The 18,993-nt window shown below is 41.7% G+C and overlaps 1 protein-coding gene across 3 annotated transcripts in view; it reads left to right on the top strand.

The window, feature by feature from the left end:
* The window catches only part of CACNA1F (calcium voltage-gated channel subunit alpha1 F), a 57,372-nt gene that overhangs the window by 21,238 nt on the left and 17,141 nt on the right, over positions 1–18,993 (top strand). For 2 of the 3 annotated variants that reach the window (XM_087956902.1, XM_087956899.1), the window contains 14 exons: positions 380–443; positions 2,998–3,127; positions 3,859–3,988; positions 4,147–4,206; positions 5,331–5,437; positions 5,607–5,694; positions 6,010–6,117; positions 9,064–9,116; positions 9,670–9,816; positions 11,243–11,444; positions 13,238–13,396; positions 13,843–13,953; positions 15,037–15,120; positions 18,792–18,920. In XM_087956902.1, coding sequence (XP_087813028.1) covers positions 380–443; positions 2,998–3,127; positions 3,859–3,988; positions 4,147–4,206; positions 5,331–5,437; positions 5,607–5,694; positions 6,010–6,117; positions 9,064–9,116; positions 9,670–9,816; positions 11,243–11,444; positions 13,238–13,396; positions 13,843–13,953; positions 15,037–15,120; positions 18,792–18,920 — 1,572 coding nt within the window. The remainder of the gene's footprint in view (positions 1–379; positions 444–2,997; positions 3,128–3,858; positions 3,989–4,146; positions 4,207–5,330; positions 5,438–5,606; positions 5,695–6,009; positions 6,118–9,063; positions 9,117–9,669; positions 9,817–11,242; positions 11,445–13,237; positions 13,397–13,842; positions 13,954–15,036; positions 15,121–18,791; positions 18,921–18,993) is intronic. The other variant, XM_087956900.1, reaches the window with a different exon arrangement.

The following is an 18,993-nucleotide window of genomic DNA, read 5'->3' as shown; positions in this document are numbered from 1 at the left end:
TTCAAGTAAGAACTTGCAGTGGTGAACTAAGGCCTTGCCTTTAGCTCATTGCATTTATTGTCTCAGACTCTTTTTTCAGCCTCCCTTCACCCAAATGTCTCATTTCACCTACAATTTATATCCCCATCTCCTGGTTTATATGCAAGTACAGCATATATGTGAATAAGAAACATCTAGTATATCTGGCAGCAAGGGGAAGATTTGTAGGAGAAAAGTATACTCATTTTTCATTGTTTGTTGTGTCCTTGCATGTTTGCACAAGTTGTTCTTATGCCTTTCCTTGAACGCTACAGGAAATAATTGGGAAACTTTGGGGATGAGTCCCTCTTTCATTAAAATACCTCTCCACATTGGACCTCCCTGATTTCTTTCTTTATAGGTAGAAGGTGGTGAGGAAGAGGGGGAAGAGGAGGAGGCTGTAGGAGAAAGTAATGAAGGAGCAGGTAAGAAAGGGATTCTAGTACTATGAGAGTCATAATGACTGACTCCTATACAAGGGTGGGGATTTTTGTGGGTGAGCATTGCATTCTCTTATTGATAGTCTATTGGAAGCCATGTGGTAGGCAGGTTGAAGAAAGAAGTGGAAAGGGTCACGACTGAAGGCCCTGGAGATATTCACTCTCTTTTTCCCCTCTTTCATTCTAAATTCTTATTTTCTCTCTTCTAAATAAAATAATTCAAGGGAAAAACAGATAGCTCTTAACAGAGACCTAAACTGATGGTTTGCAATGAGATTTTGCAATTAGACTTCAGCCAAATTGCTTCAATGGTTGACTGTGGTTTTCTACTAAACTGAAATAGAGCTATTTATGTTTTCCACAGAGGAAACTTGAAAAAAACTTTAGCCAGGATTGAAACTGAGTAGAAAATTTACAACTGGCCAGATTAATAATTCGGCTTCTTTTTCTGTATGCTCTTTTCCACATAAAACAACTTTCAAACAGACAGTAACACCCACTATTTTTCAGTTTCTCTGGGCTATTTAACAGCCACTAACTGCAAGGAAAAAAGGAAGAGAAATTAGGTACGTTGATTATGGATTGAAATTCACAGACCTCCCTTTTTGCTGTTACTTAGCAATTTTTATATATACCAATAGCATCCTAGAATAATGGGGAGACATGTAAGTTAGGAGGCACAGGCAGATACCCATAATTGCTCCAACCTTGAACCATGTAATTGTTTCAGATGGCACAATTATAACACATTTTCATCCTTTACAAAACGTCACAGATGAAGAATTCCTCCTGTAGCACTTCTTTTCTTCCACTAAGGGTCACTGCCTGACAGGCTGATGCTTTATTCCCCTCATCTGTGCTTCTTTTTCTGCATTTACACTAAACAAGAATAAAGATGTATCTTTCTTTTATCTAAATGTGCAAATTTGCTACTAGAAATCTGGCAGAAGGATCTCAAACATGAAATGTAGATACTCAGGGTGTATATACCCATTAACTATGTTTTGGAAAGTCTCTTTAGAGGCAAAGTTAAAGTAGTCTTTTATTTAAGAGAAGTAAAAGCTGGAAGAGAAAAGCTGGCCCTAGTAAATATGAATAGTTGATGTTTTTGTTGCTGATAACTTTTATTGTTTCTTTGGCCATTGACCATTCCAGGAAAAAATAATGCTTTTTAAGCAGTTGCATACAGGACTTGGATGCCTGACTAGGAACATGGATCGGTTATATCAAACTAGCTTTCTATCCATTCTTGATTGGGAACAAACTTTTCATACCTATATAGTTTTGCTACAACTGTCCACCATCCTCTGTTGATATATCTCTCCTGATTTCACTTATTGAGGCTTCATTAGTTTCACCTGTTCTGCTGATTCCAGGAAGGAGATTATTTGGCAGGAGAATAAAAACATGCCACAGTTAAAGTTGCAGGACCTTGGACAGTTCACACAGATAACTTATGCTCTGAGTTGGTACTATACCTCCTCTGTACTATGAAAAGCATAATGATACAACTCTGTTCTGTAATCTCATCTTTATTGCCTCTTACATAAGAGGCATTTTAAGTCCAATGCCTGCCTTGGAAAATGGGCTTTCTGGAAGGGCCAGCAACTATATAAAATATATAGATAAATAAGCTAAGATTCCTGTCTAGAAACTGCCATCTGCTTAACTCAAGGCTGCAGCTATTTTGGGTAATAGTATCAAGCTGGTTTTAACTTGAATATTAGTAAATCATGATATATCCAAAGATCATTTCAAGGACTCTGCCCTTTCGTGCTTCCTGCTGTGACTAGGACTGCTTTTCTAGAATTTTAACATGATCCTTTCCAATCTCATATTTTGCATTAATTCTTTGCATAACTTCTTGGATCTCTTCCTTGTTCAGATGTTTAGCCTAACTGAACCATTCTCACCCATCCCCACCTGACTACTTCCACCCTTTTAATTACTGCTTCCTCTGATGTTGTACTTTAAACCAGGGGTCCCCAACCACCGGGCCCCGGACCAGTACCGGTCCGTGGAACATTTTCTACTGGGCCACCGGTTTGCTGGGCGCCGCCATCTTGTTTTGATGAGAAAGTGCTTCCGGTGAGCTTTTCCGGTTGGAAAGCGGTGTTTGGGTCCTGAAGGAATCCTCGCGCCTTAGTTTCATCGAAGGGGGGGGGCGGCTTCAAACAAAACTAAGGCGCGAGGATTCTTTCAGCACCCAAGGCAAGGCGAGCCGAGCGACCGTCCCGAAGCCATCCCGAAGCCCATCGACAAAGGTACAAAGGAGGAGTTGAAGGTGGCAGAGAGAAGCGGGGGACGGCTGGCTGGCCGGTCGCTCGGCATGCCTTGCCATGCGTGCTGATGCCGGTACCGGGCTAAGGATCATTTTGTGATGCCGGTACCAGGCCGTGGCACAAAAAAGGTTGGGGGCCACTGCTTTAAACCATAAGCTCTTTGGGGACAGAAATTTATCTGACCTACTCTAATGCACTGTGCACATGTCTATCGTTATGTAATTGGTCATCCAAAACTGAAGTCTCCTTTGCTTTAGGAGAGGAAGAGGTGGCAGATCAGCAGAGTTTGGGAGAGTCCCACCTAGACAAACTGGAAGACACTTCTAAGGAGAAAGTTGTACCAATTCCTGAGGGAAGCGCCTTTTTTTGCCTTAGTCAAACAAACCCGTGAGTATACGAAGTGGAAAATAAGGGGAATATCTTTTGGCTCTATGGGAATGTGAGTTCAGCCTATAAGAATTGTAGAATGAGGTCAAGATTTCCCCTCTTCTACTGTCAGAGCCTGTGGGATTAGGGCTGCAATTTGTCAATTAGTCAAAATCCAACTACTGTATTTGAGGCAGACAGAAGCCAAGTTAACAGCATGTAGATTGGAGGAAGGGCCTGGATGGCTTTTCTAGTGACCAGTTGTTCAGACCGAGGAACCAGTCTGAAGCACCACTGATACAAAGTCAGCCAGACCCCTTACTGCCTTCAAGTCTGGCTGGGCTGATGAACTGCAGTCCCCTTCTTTTGTGGTTTCCCAGGTTATCTTGTTGCACAGCCCAGTTTCCTTCAACGGCTTCCCTGTTAGTGCAAGAAAAGGCACCAAGTCCTTTGCTTCTGATCTAGGTTCACATTTCCTGGCATTTGATATTTCAGGAGATTGCTATACCACCAATGTATTTTAATGTATATCCCTCCAGTGGCTTTGCTATATGTCGGGGCTGCTTCTGTGGTCACAGGGTTTTCTCCAAATTTACCATGCATATTTTGCCCTTATTTGAGTAAATTCCATATGTGTTCTGTCACACTTTTTTTTTTAGCCCCAGAGCATCACCTCCTGATTTTTGGAATTTGGATCTCAGATCAGTTCTGCCTTACGTTATTAGCTTACTTGCCTTCCCTTCTTCCACTAGCCTTCGTGTTGGGTGCCACAAGCTGATCCACCATCACATCTTCACCAATCTCATCCTTGTCTTCATCATTCTTAGCAGCATCTCTTTGGCAGCTGAAGATCCCATCCGAGCACACTCCTTCCGCAACAATGTAAGCTATGACCCATGTTGTCAAAGAATGGAAGAAAGGAGGTGGAGGCAAAAAAAGCGCCTCCTTTTCCTTCATCCACACACTTGTCTGTCTTGCTCGCTCTGCTGTTTGGCTTTTATATTTCAGCTTTTTTTTTCTTTTTTTCTCCCATTACTCAGATTTTGGGCTACTTTGACTATGCCTTCACATCTATCTTCACTGTTGAGATCTTGCTCAAGGTACTGAGACTAAGTAGAGTAAGGGCAAAGGGAGTAAAGAAAGGGGAAAGCCTATCAACTCCAGAAATGAAACCTACATCCTAGAGGCCACAATATCACTCATACAGCCTTGTGGATACTAAAACTATAGGGTAGGAAGCAGATGAGTGGGTTAAAGAAAACTACAGAATGAACTGCAAGAGACCGTAAAATGTAAATGTAATTGGGATAGAGATCCAGAACTTCCAAGAATAAATGTCAAGGCATGAGAACTCTCTGTTTCTGTACTAAGTATCCAAATGCTTATTTCTCTTGCTATTTAGCATGTGTTTATAAATAATTCTGGACGTAGAAGACATGTTTGTATTCTTAAGTCTGAGTTGCACGATTTGAGAACTTGAGAATATCCTCTTGTTTATAATTGTAACAGATAACTCAGTATTGAAATCAGTTTACCTCTAGGGTAGAATGTGTCTGGTGTGCCATGAGAGGTGGGCAGAAATATCAGAAGAGATTAAATCTTTATTTAATGTATGTTCAATGTTGCATATTTCTAGACTAAAATACTATCCTAAGCCACTGTATTTATCTACATATATATTTTTATCTTGCTGTCTATTTGGAAAGAGCTAGGGGTGTACAAGGCATGGAAGTCCATCTGATTCCGGAAGTCATATTAAGGCATCCCCGTAGTTCTCAGAGTTTATTGCTCATACTTTGTAACGCATATCTTTATAAGCCTAATCAGAAGTAATTGTCTTCTTTAAAACATAATTGCAAATATGTAACTTTTCTTAAAAATATAATTGCAATATCCATGAGATTGCATCTATTTTTGTGTTCTCTATATATGGGTGTGATGTCGGTCTGTTCTAATACAGTGTTGGCATATACCATCTGTTAAGGAACAGAAAAACATACCAACCAGTACAGCCTTTAGAACGAACAAAAATGCCTTTATGAACCTTGAAGGAGGGGAGAGATCTGTACTGACGGTAGCTTCTTGCATATAGCTGACTTGATTTATGAAGCAGAGTCACTTACAGCAAAATAACCAGGCATTAATTTCCAAGTTGCTTCATTCTCACAACACCTATGGGAGGAAGAGAGAGACACACAGCTGTTTTAACATCTTTACATTACAGATGACTTCATATGGTGCCTTCCTGCACAAGGGCTCATTCTGCCGGAACTGGTTTAATCTCCTGGATCTGCTTGTTGTCAGTGTCTCACTCATCTCTTTTGGCATCCAGTAAGTTGGAAAGCAGGATATGCAAAGGATAAGTATGCTCCCTGACAAAGAACAAAACGGATTAAGAAGGAGCAACATTAAGCTCCAGGCATCCCATCTGAAAAGTGGGCCCAAATGGCTGGGTATGGGCATATTGGCTTTTACATCTGCCTATCTGTTTCTGCCTCAGCTCCAGTGCCATCTCTGTGGTGAAGATCTTGCGGGTACTGAGGGTACTCCGTCCTCTCCGAGCCATCAACCGAGCCAAAGGGCTGAAGGTGAGGACTTATCGGAAGAGTAGATGCTGGTTCTTGAGCGATGTTCCCAATGTGGTGCTTTCTAGATATGGCCGTGCTAAGTTGGAAATGCAGCCCAATGCATCTAGGAGGCACTGGGCTGGGGAAAGCTGTCCTACAATGCAGAACTGGATAGACCCATCCATTTCTTGCTTCACATACGGGTGCATGTAAGCTGTGAAGGGGCGGGCCCTCTCTCTGTCCCATTCCCTCTTTGGTTTTTCAGATGACACAAGGGCTGAAAAGTGTATTTTCAACTATTTCTTCCTCTCCCCGTGTGCCTCCTTTCCCAAACAGCACGTGGTACAATGTGTGTTCGTAGCAATCCGCACCATTGGAAATATCATGATTGTCACCACCTTGCTGCAGTTCATGTTTGCTTGCATTGGTGTTCAATTATTCAAGGTAAGACATACAGTATTTAGCATTTCAACAGGTGACTGAGGTGAAGTGAGCATTGGAAATAGATATGTGTTCTTGGAACGATCAAGAATATACTGAGTGATAACCGAACTCATGGAGCATGTGTGGGTGGGCTTCTTTAGATTTTGCCTAAACACTTTTCCAAACACATCACCTTAGCAACAAATCCTATGATGGTAAAAAGCAGCTTCTTGATTTATCTGCAGTTACAGACGTCACCAAGAAAAACCTAAGACTCAAGTGAAATTAAAGGGAACACAATAACAAACACCATAGTTAGTTACACAGGAAGCTTACCAGTTTTTGTAATACCTTTCTTAGAACTCTTTAAGACAGAGACCCTTTAAGAATTTTTAAATGGTCTCTCCCTCCGGTGACTGAACAGCCATGTCAGCAATTATTTAATTTGGATTTCTGCAGTAAAGAGGAAGATAAATTGAATGACCTCAATGGTCCTTTCACTCCCAATTTTTGTAATCCTATATGGAAGTTTGGGATTTGGCCTAAACAGAGATTAGCGACATGCTGGGCCCAGTTGAGGTCAGGAGAGTAAGAATTGAAAATAAGAAAAAAGGAAGGAATCAACTAGATAGACTGAGAAGTATGGAGATGAATGAAAAATAAAAATGTAGAAAGAGTTATTAGTCTTACTGCTTGACATCGGACTGCTCTTCCTCTTAACTCAGCATTCTTGTACTTATGCTCATGCATGTTATTTTCTTGCCCCTACCAGCCACAGCTCAGTGACAATTAGTGGGATATGGACACAATGGGATAATAGCTTTCATAGCACAACTTTGTGGATCTAAATTTAATGGAGGGAAAGAAGCCTTCGTCACACAGACCTGCTGACTTTCAACAGCGGTCCTGTGACAACAAGAAGAACTTTAGAATAAACCTTTCTCTTCCCCTTTGTAGTTGCACATACCCTTCCAGTGGCCTTTGATAAATCTTTATAAGGCCCATGAGAGTGTACATCCATTGGTTCATTATGAGGTATCATTAAGCTGGAGATATATCCAGTTACACATTGCCATGCCGAATTAAATGGGAAATGTTAAGATCCTGACTCAGTGCTGGAGATTTTCATGAAATGAAGCCAGAACAGCTTCAATCAAAACAAAACGAGACCATCTGGCTATGTCTGCTGCAAATAGTTGCTGTAGATGGAATAAAAGGAGCAGAGCCATGAGCTGAGCATTCTCCTGAATTCATAGCTGCTGCTTGATGGCCAGGTAAGAGCTGTGGCCAGAGGTGCCTTGGTCTAGCTTTACCTGATGAATCATTCATGGCCCGGGAACAGGAGGATCTGGCAACAGAAATTCATGCCTCTTCTCCATCTACGGATACTATGCATGACAAAGGGCTGTCTTTGAAGATTACTCAGAAGCTGCAGCTAGTTCAGAATGCAGCAGCACCCATGCTGAAGGTTGAAAGTTATTATGGCAGAATTGCATCTGTATGTTGAATGCCGCATGGCCTATCTGCCAGTAGGCCTCTGGGTACAGGGGAAAGCATAACTTTCTTCTCCAGGCAGAAACAACCAGTTCAGTATATTTGACCTGGATGGAAATGTTGCACATGAAGTAAAATTGGTGTGGCCCAGGGATAATGTTTCCTGGTTAAGGTAACCAACTTAGGGAAATGTCTTCCAGTGGAGATTATAATAGTGATATTCTTAGCATATTTGTAAAAAGCTGCAAAGTTAGAGATATTGTACAAGTCTTTGCAAATGGAAGTTGCCTTCTACTGATGTTTTTGCCTGATGGTTGAAATTATATCCATAACTGATTTGATCCTAATTAAACAAGTTTTTTTCTATGTTGCATCATAGTGGTTTTTTACTATTGAAAATTGCTAGGATCTTGGGATTCTAGTGGTATATATGGTAGGTAGATAGGTAGGTAAGTAGATAGGTAGATTGATTGACTGTATAAATCAGGATATTAAAATAATTTATATTTCATCCTTCTTAACCAGCCATCTCCCTAAGATTCACAGTATTATTGGGAATATTTACCAAAGACAATATTATAATATAGTCTAAAGCAGGGGTGGGCAAACTACGGCCCGTGGGCCACATCCGGCCCGTTGGTCTTTTTAATATGGCCCGCCTCTGGAAAAAAAAATTCCCCTCTGAAAAAAAAATTGGGGCTGGCCAAAAGAGACCCGCGCCGCGCACCAAAAAATCGAGCTGGTGAGGTTCTTTACTTGGGCAGCCAGACGCCGCAGCAGCAACAGGCAGTTCCGCCCGGGCCCGCTCAGGTGTCCAGCTGGGGCTGTCAGGAGTTGCTACGCCGGCGCAGCTTCACGTGGCTCCAGTCCCGTGTTGCCTTGGGAAGGAAAGGCAAAACCAGGAGCTGCTGAGCCTGAGCCTCTGGTGCTGCTGCTGCCATTGCAAAGCGCCGCCGCGGCTCTTCCTTTTGCCTTTCCTGCCCGAGGCAACGCGGGACTGGAGCCGCGTGGAGCTGCGCCGGCGGTAACAACTCCTGACTCAGGGGGCCTCCGAGGGGAGGGGAAGGAGGAGAAGAAGGGGGGAAAGGGGGGGGGGCGATTCCCAAAAAAATGACCCGGCCCGTCTGTCAAATTTTAAAAGTCAATGAGGCCCCGAGCCAAAAAGTTTGCCCACCCCTGGTCTAAAGAGTTGGTGATATATATAATGATAGTGGCACAAATGGAAATACATAAGGGATTCTTTGGACTGACTGGGGAGGCACTCACCTCAATACCTAGTCCATAGATTGAAAGGACCTCACAACTGCTCAAAATGAAGAATTTTAGTCTTCTGTTTGAAGGCTTTTCCTATTTGAACTGATATATAAAGCATTTCCTCTGAATTTCAGTAAGCTCCAAGAGACTAGACAGATAGTTTTCCAAGAAAAATCCGTCTCCTGTGACTGCCTACCTTTTTTATCCTTGTATCTTCAGGGCAAATTCTATAGCTGCACAGATGAGGCCAAGCATACCCCAATTGAGTGCAAGTAAGTATAAAATCTGCTCTAATGAGAGTACATAAGTAGAAGACAGATAAATAATTCCCTGTAGCATCAGTGTTGTAGCTTTGCACTGAAATAATGGAATAGAAAAAAATGGATTTGATCCTGGTCCTATAGTCCCTGCCATGTTTCCTTGATTCATTTTAGGCCCTTTGTGAACACTGCTGATTCCAGCTTTCCAACTGTGCTACTGTTTACTACTAGTAGCAGAATGACAAAAACTCTATTCATGCTTACATTAATGATTGGTCCCCAGGTGTAGTTCTAGTGAGATCAGAGCTGAAAGCTAAAATTTGGGATTAGCATGATTTACCAGTAATTGCCAGATAATTACAGATTCTTTGTAGCTCTATTACATAAATACTTGCTTGTTTGTTTGTTTGACATATTTAAACTGCTTAAAAAAGCAGTTATCAGTAATTTTAAATGTACGTATGCAAATTCAATAGATACGAATAATCTACGATCCAATCGATTCAAAAATATCATATTCCTTCTTCTGTCCATTTTCCATTCCTTCCCTTCCTTCCAAATCCAGAGGCACATTCATTGTGTACAAGGATGGAGATGTGGCTCACCCAATGGTGCGTGAGCGCTTGTGGCTCAACAGTGAGTTCAACTTTGACAATGTGCTGTCAGGCATGATGGCTCTCTTCACTGTCTCCACTTTTGAAGGATGGCCAGCGTGAGTTACTCTGTAGAAGTTGTGCTCGGAGTGCATGCATGTCTATTTGATGTTTGCCATTCCCAGATGTCTTAGTTTTTTTCGCTTTAAGCAGCTGTTTAGATACTTCTTGCTTAGCTCAGAGGTGTAGTAAGAGAATATGTTCCGCTAGCTCCAAAATGAAGGGTACTTGGTGTTTTCTCATCCTCTTTTCAGGAACAGAGATAGATGTATGACTACAAAAACCACACACAAAAATTCTCTCCTCTCTTTCCTTCTCCCTTCGCCTTTTGAATACTTATAAAAAAGACTGTGTTTGGTTAAACCAAGGGAGTGGAAGTGCCCCATTGGGTTTCATGGTGGTATTCCAGGCTTCAAAAAGCAATAGCAATAGCGCTTAGATTTATATACCACTTTGCAGTGCTTTGCCCCCAACAATTTGCCCCCAACAATTTGGATCCTCATTTTATCCACCTCAGAAGGATGGAAGTCTGAGTCAACCTTGAGCCTGGTGAGATTGGAACTGCCAAATTCAAATTGGCAGGCAGCAGAAGTAGCCTGCAGTACTGCACTCTAAACACTGTGCCACCGTGGCTCTTAGATAGAGATAGCAGATAGAAATAGACAAAGTGCTAGAGGATTTAAGAATTTAATTGAATCTTGGCTGATTTTTTTTTAATAAATCCAGCCTATTATTTTTATAAATAATTCTTTTCTGTGCTTTTTGTAATGTTGCTTATCCCAGGGTGGGTATGTATGTAAGTATTTATTTATTTTCCTGACAATCTGAATCCAGAGGAAGTGGGTCATCATGAAAAAGCAGCAATAAGAGTAATGTGATTCTGTTCAGGCTGAAAATTAGGTTGCAGGATGAGACTTCAACAGAACTTGATGGAATTGCATTGGTTTCCTTTGTTTCTTGAGCAGATATGCTGACTCAGATGGGGGACATGTAATATAGAATATCTGAACAATATCTTACATTCTGAACTTATTTGGAACCTTGAATTCAATCAATCCATCTTTATTTGGTCACAAACCAGCAGATAACCCTGAATTCTGTAATTATTGGTTTGAATCTTTTCTGAAGAGAGAAAATGCTCAAGTCTTTTGGGACTTCAAGTATGTCCTCATTGATTGCAGTAGTCAACCATCATGCTTTGTCCAGACCATTCTTCAGATGACAGAAATTCATCTGGGTTCTAGCAAGTTTGACAAGTCATGACCCCAATTTGGAGTGTTGTATCCAAATCAGTTGCTAAGTGCTTCCGCAAAGTATTACAAGCAGGGCAGAATGTTTTCCCCTGAATCCCCAGTGTCCAGTTCTCAGGAGTATTCGTACTGTGGCATTGACTGAAGGTCTTTAAAAAAAAAACCCAATTTCTATTTCTCCATTCCCGCTATGCACCCTCTTACACTTTCTTTGCCACTATCTAACCTATGCCAGGCTCTTGTACAAAGCTATTGATGCCTATGCAGAAAACCAAGGACCAATATACAATTACCGGGTGGAGATCTCCATCTTCTTCATTGTCTACATCATCATTATTGCCTTCTTCATGATGAATATTTTTGTGGGCTTTGTCATCATCACTTTCCGGGCCCAAGGAGAGCAGGAATACAAAAACTGTGAGCTGGACAAGAACCAGGTAGCATTCCAATACCCAACTCCTTGTATTTGCTTTTGAAATAACATTTCAAATTCCTTTTTTTTCCTTCTCCAAATGACATTAGCTTAAGTCCACCTTTCCCCAACTTAGTAATCAGCATGTTGTGTTGGGATTGCAACTGTAAGAAAGCCACATTGGCTGAGAATTCCTGATATCACACAGTTCCGTCGTATTTAGAAAGTCTCGGATTAGGGAAGATTAGCTTACTCCCATAATTACTCCTTCACATCAGCGATCAAGGAGTTTGCTACTGTATATCCCTTTTGCCTATCTTTAATGGGGATCAGATTAGTTCCCCTCTCAGTTTTGCCCTTTATACTGAGAAGAATGAGATGGTTCTCTTCCAGTTTTTCAATACTGAATAAAAGATTGATTTTCATTTCTGAAGTATTGTTTTACCCTATTTATTAATTGTTTTTGTTCTGAGAACATTCCTTAATAAATACAATCCATTATTCATCAAGTTTAGGATGCATTCTAATAATATACATCAATACAAAAGTGTTATCACTGGGAAAAGGAGATGGAGTTTGAAAAGTCATGTATGTTTTATTATTTGTATTTATTTATTGAGGGAGAATATGCAGCCATAGCAAATTGGAAAAAGTGGCAGTCATGTGAGCCATTTTGGGTTCCTTTTATTTTAAAAAAAAGGCAGAACAAAGGGAAAAACACTATAGTTTAGCTCTTGAGATTTTTGAAAGTAATAAATAATTATTTTTGCAAGAACTTTTTGGTATGAGGTCTGATCAGAGTCTTTTGTCTATGTTTCCCATGAATTGCTTATAACCAGATCACCTAGTAATAATTCAGATCCAAACAACACCTATCCAGCATTAACACCCCTCATAACATTAACATTAACAACTCTCATAAGCGGTTGCATAAAATCTACTACTACTTGCTGGCTCCCCATCTTGAGCCACATTGCACCAACAGCTCTACGAAGGCAGGAAGCCTTAGTAAAGAAACACAACGAAATTTTGAGAATCCCATTTCTCCCTGTGCATGCCGATCTTCCTCATCTATCAATTGGCAGGCTTAAATCCAGGAAGCCCTGGCACTTGCTCAACAGCTGTCTAACAACTTTGACATCAACACACAGTGGAAAGCCAAATGGGCTGATGAACACACCTAGATACAGCAGTTACATAGATGACCCTACACAAAAAGGTGCCAGGTTTTGATCTTCCTTGCCAGTATTGGTCAACTCTGAACAGGATCCGTACCCAACATGGTGCCTGCCAGGACTCATCATTTAAGTGGGGTCTTGTCTCTACCCCCTCAGTGTGGCGCTCCTCAACAAAATGTCCATCACATTGTATCCAAATGTCCATCAAGAGCTTATACCAACCTGATGCCTGATTTTTTTCAACATAGACCACTCTGAGTGGGTGGACTGGAGATTAATATTTGAACCACTATAAGTCCATGTATTTGCCATAAGCTAAATAAAACCCCTCATAACAGAATAAAAAACAGGAAAGGTGCAGGAATATTGGATTTGGAATTTTGTCAGTGGATATGCAGAAGGAAATGGCATCAGGAATTTCAGTACTCGTGGAATATGACATATACCAGTCTTCTTCGTGTGTATTGGGGCTTTGGTTTACAAAATTAGAAAAATGTTGCTTTATGATGTGAAAACTGTTGCAGCCAGCAGTTCAGGGTGTTGCTGAAGAAATGTGCAAAAGATGCAGTGTGTGTGTGGGGGGGGGGGGGAGTTCTCTCTTACTGGTCAGCTGAATTGCTTTCTTTTTCTTTTCCCGTAGCGGCAATGTGTGGAATATGCCTTGAAGGCTCAACCCTTACAACGCTATATTCCAAAGAACAAATATCAGTACAAATTCTGGTATATGGTCAATTCCACCTGTTTTGAATACATCATGTTTGTGCTGATCTTGCTGAACACTATTGCTTTGGCTGTACAGGTGAGAAGCATAATTTGTAGTGCCACATATCAAAAGGCACCGCTCAGTTATTTCCTCTTTAAGAGAAGGTGAATAGACAAACATAGTTCTAAAATAAATATGTAACACTAATATTTGGGGCCTCAGTGGTGAGTGTAATGAATTGGTAAACTATGAGAAAATTCACTCCAGGCCATATGAAGAAAATGAAGATGCTGGAGGTGCCACAGAAGTTGGGGATTCAGCTGCAGAGCAGCAGAATAGGTGAGAAAGATAAGGCCATAGAATAATTTGCACAAACCTATATGAGTGGGAACAAGGAGGAAAAAACCCTAAAGAACCCAGGAAAGATACATTTGAGTTCAGCATTCATTCTTATTATAAGGAGATTCTCAACAAACCCCACTTGAATCAACCAAGATTTGCAAAATTCTCCTGTATTATTCATGTCTCATCTCTTCTTTCAGCACTATGAACAATCAGAGCCTTTTAATAACGTGATGGATCTGCTCAATATGGTGTTCACAGGCCTCTTCACTGTTGAAATGTTTCTGAAGATTATTGCCTTCAAGCCCAAGGTTTGGGAGTGTTGCAAAAGTAAACACATAGAGAACTGTTTCCCATAACTCCAGAACACTTTGATTAATACCAGGTTATCACTAATTACATCTTGAAGGATTTTCTTTAAGATACTTAAGAGTTCTTACGTCAGTCTTCTGCATCATATATAACAATTTGTTTGTTGAGAGGAACTCTTGTTTCAAGTTTTTCAATAGAACTCCCTTTGGAGGATCTCCTTATTCCTGATGGTGCAGTGTTCAAGAAAATTCTCACATTCTTTCCAGTATGCTCAGTTACTGTTGTAATGTGAGAAGGGAGGTGAGGTTATTTGTCAAACTTTCAGGTTCTGTTAAATATATGGTTTTGCCGATCTGTAGAGCCCTCCACTTTTAAACCTTGCCTGTAAAAATGCCTTTATTTGGTGTGTATTATCTTCAGGAATTTAGGATATCCTTCTAGATAGACCTACATCTTTGCATTAAGTTCTGAAGCATTTAATATTGCAGCACAGGAGCCTTCTCTCAACACACACTTTTTATCCTTTAAGATCACACTTTCAAGCAGAATAGGTGGTGATGGTGCTGGCGGTGAAAAATGTGTGATCAATGCATTTTGATTTTTAGGCCAACCCATAACAACAACTCAGGTTGGTTAATGCTGAATAAGATATTGTCCCTGTGCCTTCCCCCACTTCTCAGTCTTGAGCCCCAAAGGACAAAATTGAACTGTTGAGGTTTGAATTTTGTTAAGATGGGTAAAGAGCTTCTGGAAAGGGAGGGTTGTGTTTCCTTGTTGCATGCCCTTTCTGGTTACTCAGTGACATGAATAATAATCTGAAGCAGGATCACTACACATCTGAACAATGTGTAGAAATGTGTAGAAAGCAGAGGCTCTGCCCAAGATTGGGCTTCAGTTATTTTGACGTTATATAACCCAAGCTCTACCTTGAATTTTGCCCAAGGGAAAGCAGGGGACCAACCACTTGAATAGGACAGGCCCATGCTATTTTTGCTCAGATAAAATAGGTGTGGGTGGGTCAGTGGATGTAAATTAGTTCTGACTGGCTCTTTCTGGAGCTTTTCTCTGTTGTTCTCTTGCAGCACTACTTTGTTGACGCATGGAATACCTTTGATGCTTTGATCGTGGTTGGGAGTATAGTAGACATTGCTGTTACTGAAATCAACGTGAGTGATTCCCAATATGATATGTGCCCCACAGAAGCTATCTGAGCAGTGTTGAAGTTCATTTGCAGAACAGCTGTTGAAAAAGTCAAAATATGTCATAACTGTATGCTTATTTTATGGATTGATTGAATTTTGATTCTGGACTATGTACACAGTTAAAAGATAAACAATCAACATAGTTTATCTGTTAAAAACAATGTAAAAACTAACAAAAAACAGGGGAGAAGAACACAGTCTAAAATTATAATGCCCATTTAATAGGCTCCTCACTTCCATGGAATCCCCAGGCCTGATGGCAAAACCCAGTTTAGAGGGCCATTCAGGAGGTGAACAGTGTTGGGGCCAATCTCACTTCAGGAGGAATGATGTTCTGAAGGGCGGCTGCCGTGGCAGAAAAGGCGCACTCTCTTGGTCCCGCCCAACAAAACTCCTTGGCTAATGTAACTTGCCCTTACCTCTGCCAGGCCTGATGGGATGGAGGCATACCAGTGGTGGTATTCTACCGGTTCGACTCGGTTCTGCCGAGCCGGTAGCACCGATGAGCAGCAGAGACTGATCCGGTTCTTTCTGCCACTCTGCTGTTGGGCCCACCCACCCGCCCGGGCTCCCATACTCACCTTTATCCCCTGCTTTTGAAGCACAGCTGCTTTGTGCTGCGCGGCAGCTGCTGAAATGACCGAGAGAGTGCAGGCTTGCAGGAGGTGAGTTGGAAAACCTCTGCAAATGCCTCTGCGCCTGCACAAGGTGCATGTTTCGTGTGTGCATGCACGCAAAGTGTGTGCACGTGCGCAAAGCGCGCCTTCCAAGCCACACCCACCGAACCAGTGGTAAAAATGTTTGAATCCCACCATTGGGGCATACCTAACTGCCAGGGGTGGGATTCAATTTTTTTAACAACTGGTTCTGTGGGCATGGCTTAGTTAGTGGGCGTGGCTTGGTGGTAATATGACTGGCTGGGCGTGGCCAACTCAATATCACTCACATCGAGGCACGCATCTCCTCGCCTGGCCTCTCATGACTGTGGGGATGCTGCAACAGTCATAAGTGTGAAAAACAGTCATAAATCACTTTTTTCAGTGCCATTGTAACTTTGAATGGTCACTCCACACAAGCAAAGTACCAGCAAAGGAGGGGGGAAAAACTCCAGAGACGTTCCTGAGACAGGAAGTCTAGGCCTGCCAAGAATGTAATAGGAGTTAATGGAGAGGCAACACCAGAATGTTTCCTTCCTGCCTTCCTTACAGGATTAGGCCAGTAATTTCTTCTAACTGGTTCTCCGAACTGCTGAGAATATTAACAACCAGTTCTAGCGAATAGGTGCGAACCGGTAGAATCCCACCCCTGCTAACTGCCCATGCCACTGCATTTTCCACCAGCTGACACTTCCAGATAATTTTCAAGAGCAGCCCCGTGTAGAGTGGTTATTTACTGAAAGGACAATTGCACCTGATATTTTTTCCCTTGATTATGTAATTCAAATATAGCTCCTGGCTGTCACAAAGGCTAAGAATTTGCTTTTGTTATTTATTTGCTATATTATTTGTTAGATGGATAGCCTGCCTTTTCTCTAGGAGTTTAACAAAGCTTACATGGGTTCCCTTTCCTTTTATTCTTCCAAATCATTAACAATTCTCTCTCAGTATACAATCCTATGATCAGCAAGAGAGAATGACTGACCAACATTAGCCATTCATTTTTCATAACTGAGGCTAGATTTGAGCCTTGAAATAACAAAGCAAACAAAAATCAATTTTCTCCAGAGCTTTTATTCCATGTTTTGTTGTAGTTATTCTTTATGCAAGAAATGAATACGTTTTGGGGATATACAGTATAACATGTTCCAAAGTTCTTTTATTTTCTGAATTTTTTGTCTTTTATTTACTCATCTCTGGATTCTATCTCTGGATTCTGTCCTCCTGTTTCTTTTTTCCTCCATATATTGTCTGCATTGCTGCTTTCATGCGCTAGATATTATGAGACACAAAATTGGCTTGATCTTATGTACCTCCACCATATCTTCAATCATGTTGTGATTCCTTACCTCCAACAGAAAGGAAGCTATAGTGTGAGATATTACCCCATGAATCAGAAAAGTTGAGTTATGTATTTATAGAAGCAATGACTGTGACAAAATCCACAGTGGGATTGATTTGGTGTTGTGGTTAGAGTGCCAAATTACAAGAAGAAAGGCATAGGTTCAAATCCTCATTCAGTTCACAGGGTCATTCTTACTTGCCTTATTTCAAGGATTGTGAAAGTAAGATCTTGCTCTAAGCTCCTTGGAGATGCCAGAGATGTATGCCAGAGATGTAGGCTAGAACAGTGGTCCCCAACCTTGGTGGCCTGGCTGCGGGGGCAGGATGAAGGGAAACCAGGTCGCACAAGGGAGAGGACAGCGCATGCACATGCAACTTGACTTGCGGGAGCAGCGGGCTGGCATGTGCATGGGCACACAAGTGCACACTGGCCCGCCGCTCACACAAGTCAAGCTGCATGTGCATGCGCAGGCCAGCCCACCACTCATGCAGCCCAGTTCCTAATAGGCCATGGCCCGGTAGTGGGCTGTGGACCGGGGGTTGGGAACCCCTGGGCTAGAAGGAATGAAACAGGCCTGTGATAAAGCATGAAGTTATAAATGTTGATGTGACAAGCCTATCATAGGGATTGTAAACTACTGTATAAAATAAATGTCTTTAAATTCAGGCAGGGTTTAGTAGATGTATCAATGTGCGTTGTAAATATGTATTTTGGGGCACTACATATAAAATAAGCAAATAAGCCTATACATGGTAGAGAAATCATTCCTAGCCACTGTATCGTATAACTTTGTGCCTCCCAGATGTGAAGTTCCCATTGGGATCGCACTGGCTGGGGAATCTAAATGGACCAAACTGACGAAAAGTGGTGGAGGGCTTGGGAAAGGAATGCAAGACGTTGTTGGGCAAAGATAACTAAATAAATAGTATGGGGGTATCATTTTGGTCTTGCCAACAATACATGCAATGTTATTATTTTTTAGGTTGGTCTTGAATAATGGCAATTTGGCTCCACTGGTACCATTGCCTCAAGTTATAGCTAAGGATTTCCTTTCATCTTTCTTTTTTTTTCTGGGACCTCCATCTTTGCTGCAGATGGAGGCAGGAAAAAGGAAAGTGGCACAGTTGCCTAGCAACTACTCAGCTCTGTTCTGTTAATCCTAGACCAGAGAACTGTCTGGACTAGGAACAGAACAGGCAGCTAGCTGTGCAAGCAGGGGGAGACATAGCTATACCCAATATACTGTGGGATTGTGGGCTGCTCAGACTTTCCTGGAGGTAGATGCTGGTGGCCAAGGGAATGGAGCTTACTTCCCATGTATTTGCAGATATACAACTATGTTTGTCTGACAAAATGCATGTGTTGATTATGATAACTAAACGGGAGCCTCATGTACAATGGCAACGCCATACCTCTAAACTCTACTGTTTGGAGCAGAATACAGGAGAAGGCCATCGCTGTCATGGCTGCTGCTCCCAGTTGAAAGCTGATTACAGGACTAGATGAAGCTGTACAGATTCAGCAAGATGGTGGGGTGGATTTAGTATGTTGCCCTATGTGATGTGTACACATGTTTCTATTACGGGGCTGCTTGTTCTAACCTCTTGCTGACCCCATTCCCCTCAACTCCACAGAGCTCAGAGGACAGTTCCCGTATCTCTATCACCTTCTTCCGCCTCTTCCGTGTCATGCGCCTGGTCAAGCTCCTCAGCAAAGGTGAGGGTATCCGTACCCTCCTCTGGACTTTCATCAAATCTTTCCAGGTCAGAAGGGGAATGATGAGAAAGTAACCGTTGCCTTAAATCTAAGACTTAAAATTGCTGCATACTTTGTTCT

This window comes from Notechis scutatus, chromosome 2, assembly GCF_049901735.1.
Source record: "Notechis scutatus isolate UNSWTSFEM ecotype Mainland chromosome 2, rNotScu1.2, whole genome shotgun sequence".
Classification (NCBI taxonomy): Eukaryota; Metazoa; Chordata; class Lepidosauria; order Squamata; family Elapidae; genus Notechis; species Notechis scutatus.
Note: the sequence above shows the minus strand (reverse complement) of the source record. Positions and strands in the feature narration are given on the sequence as shown.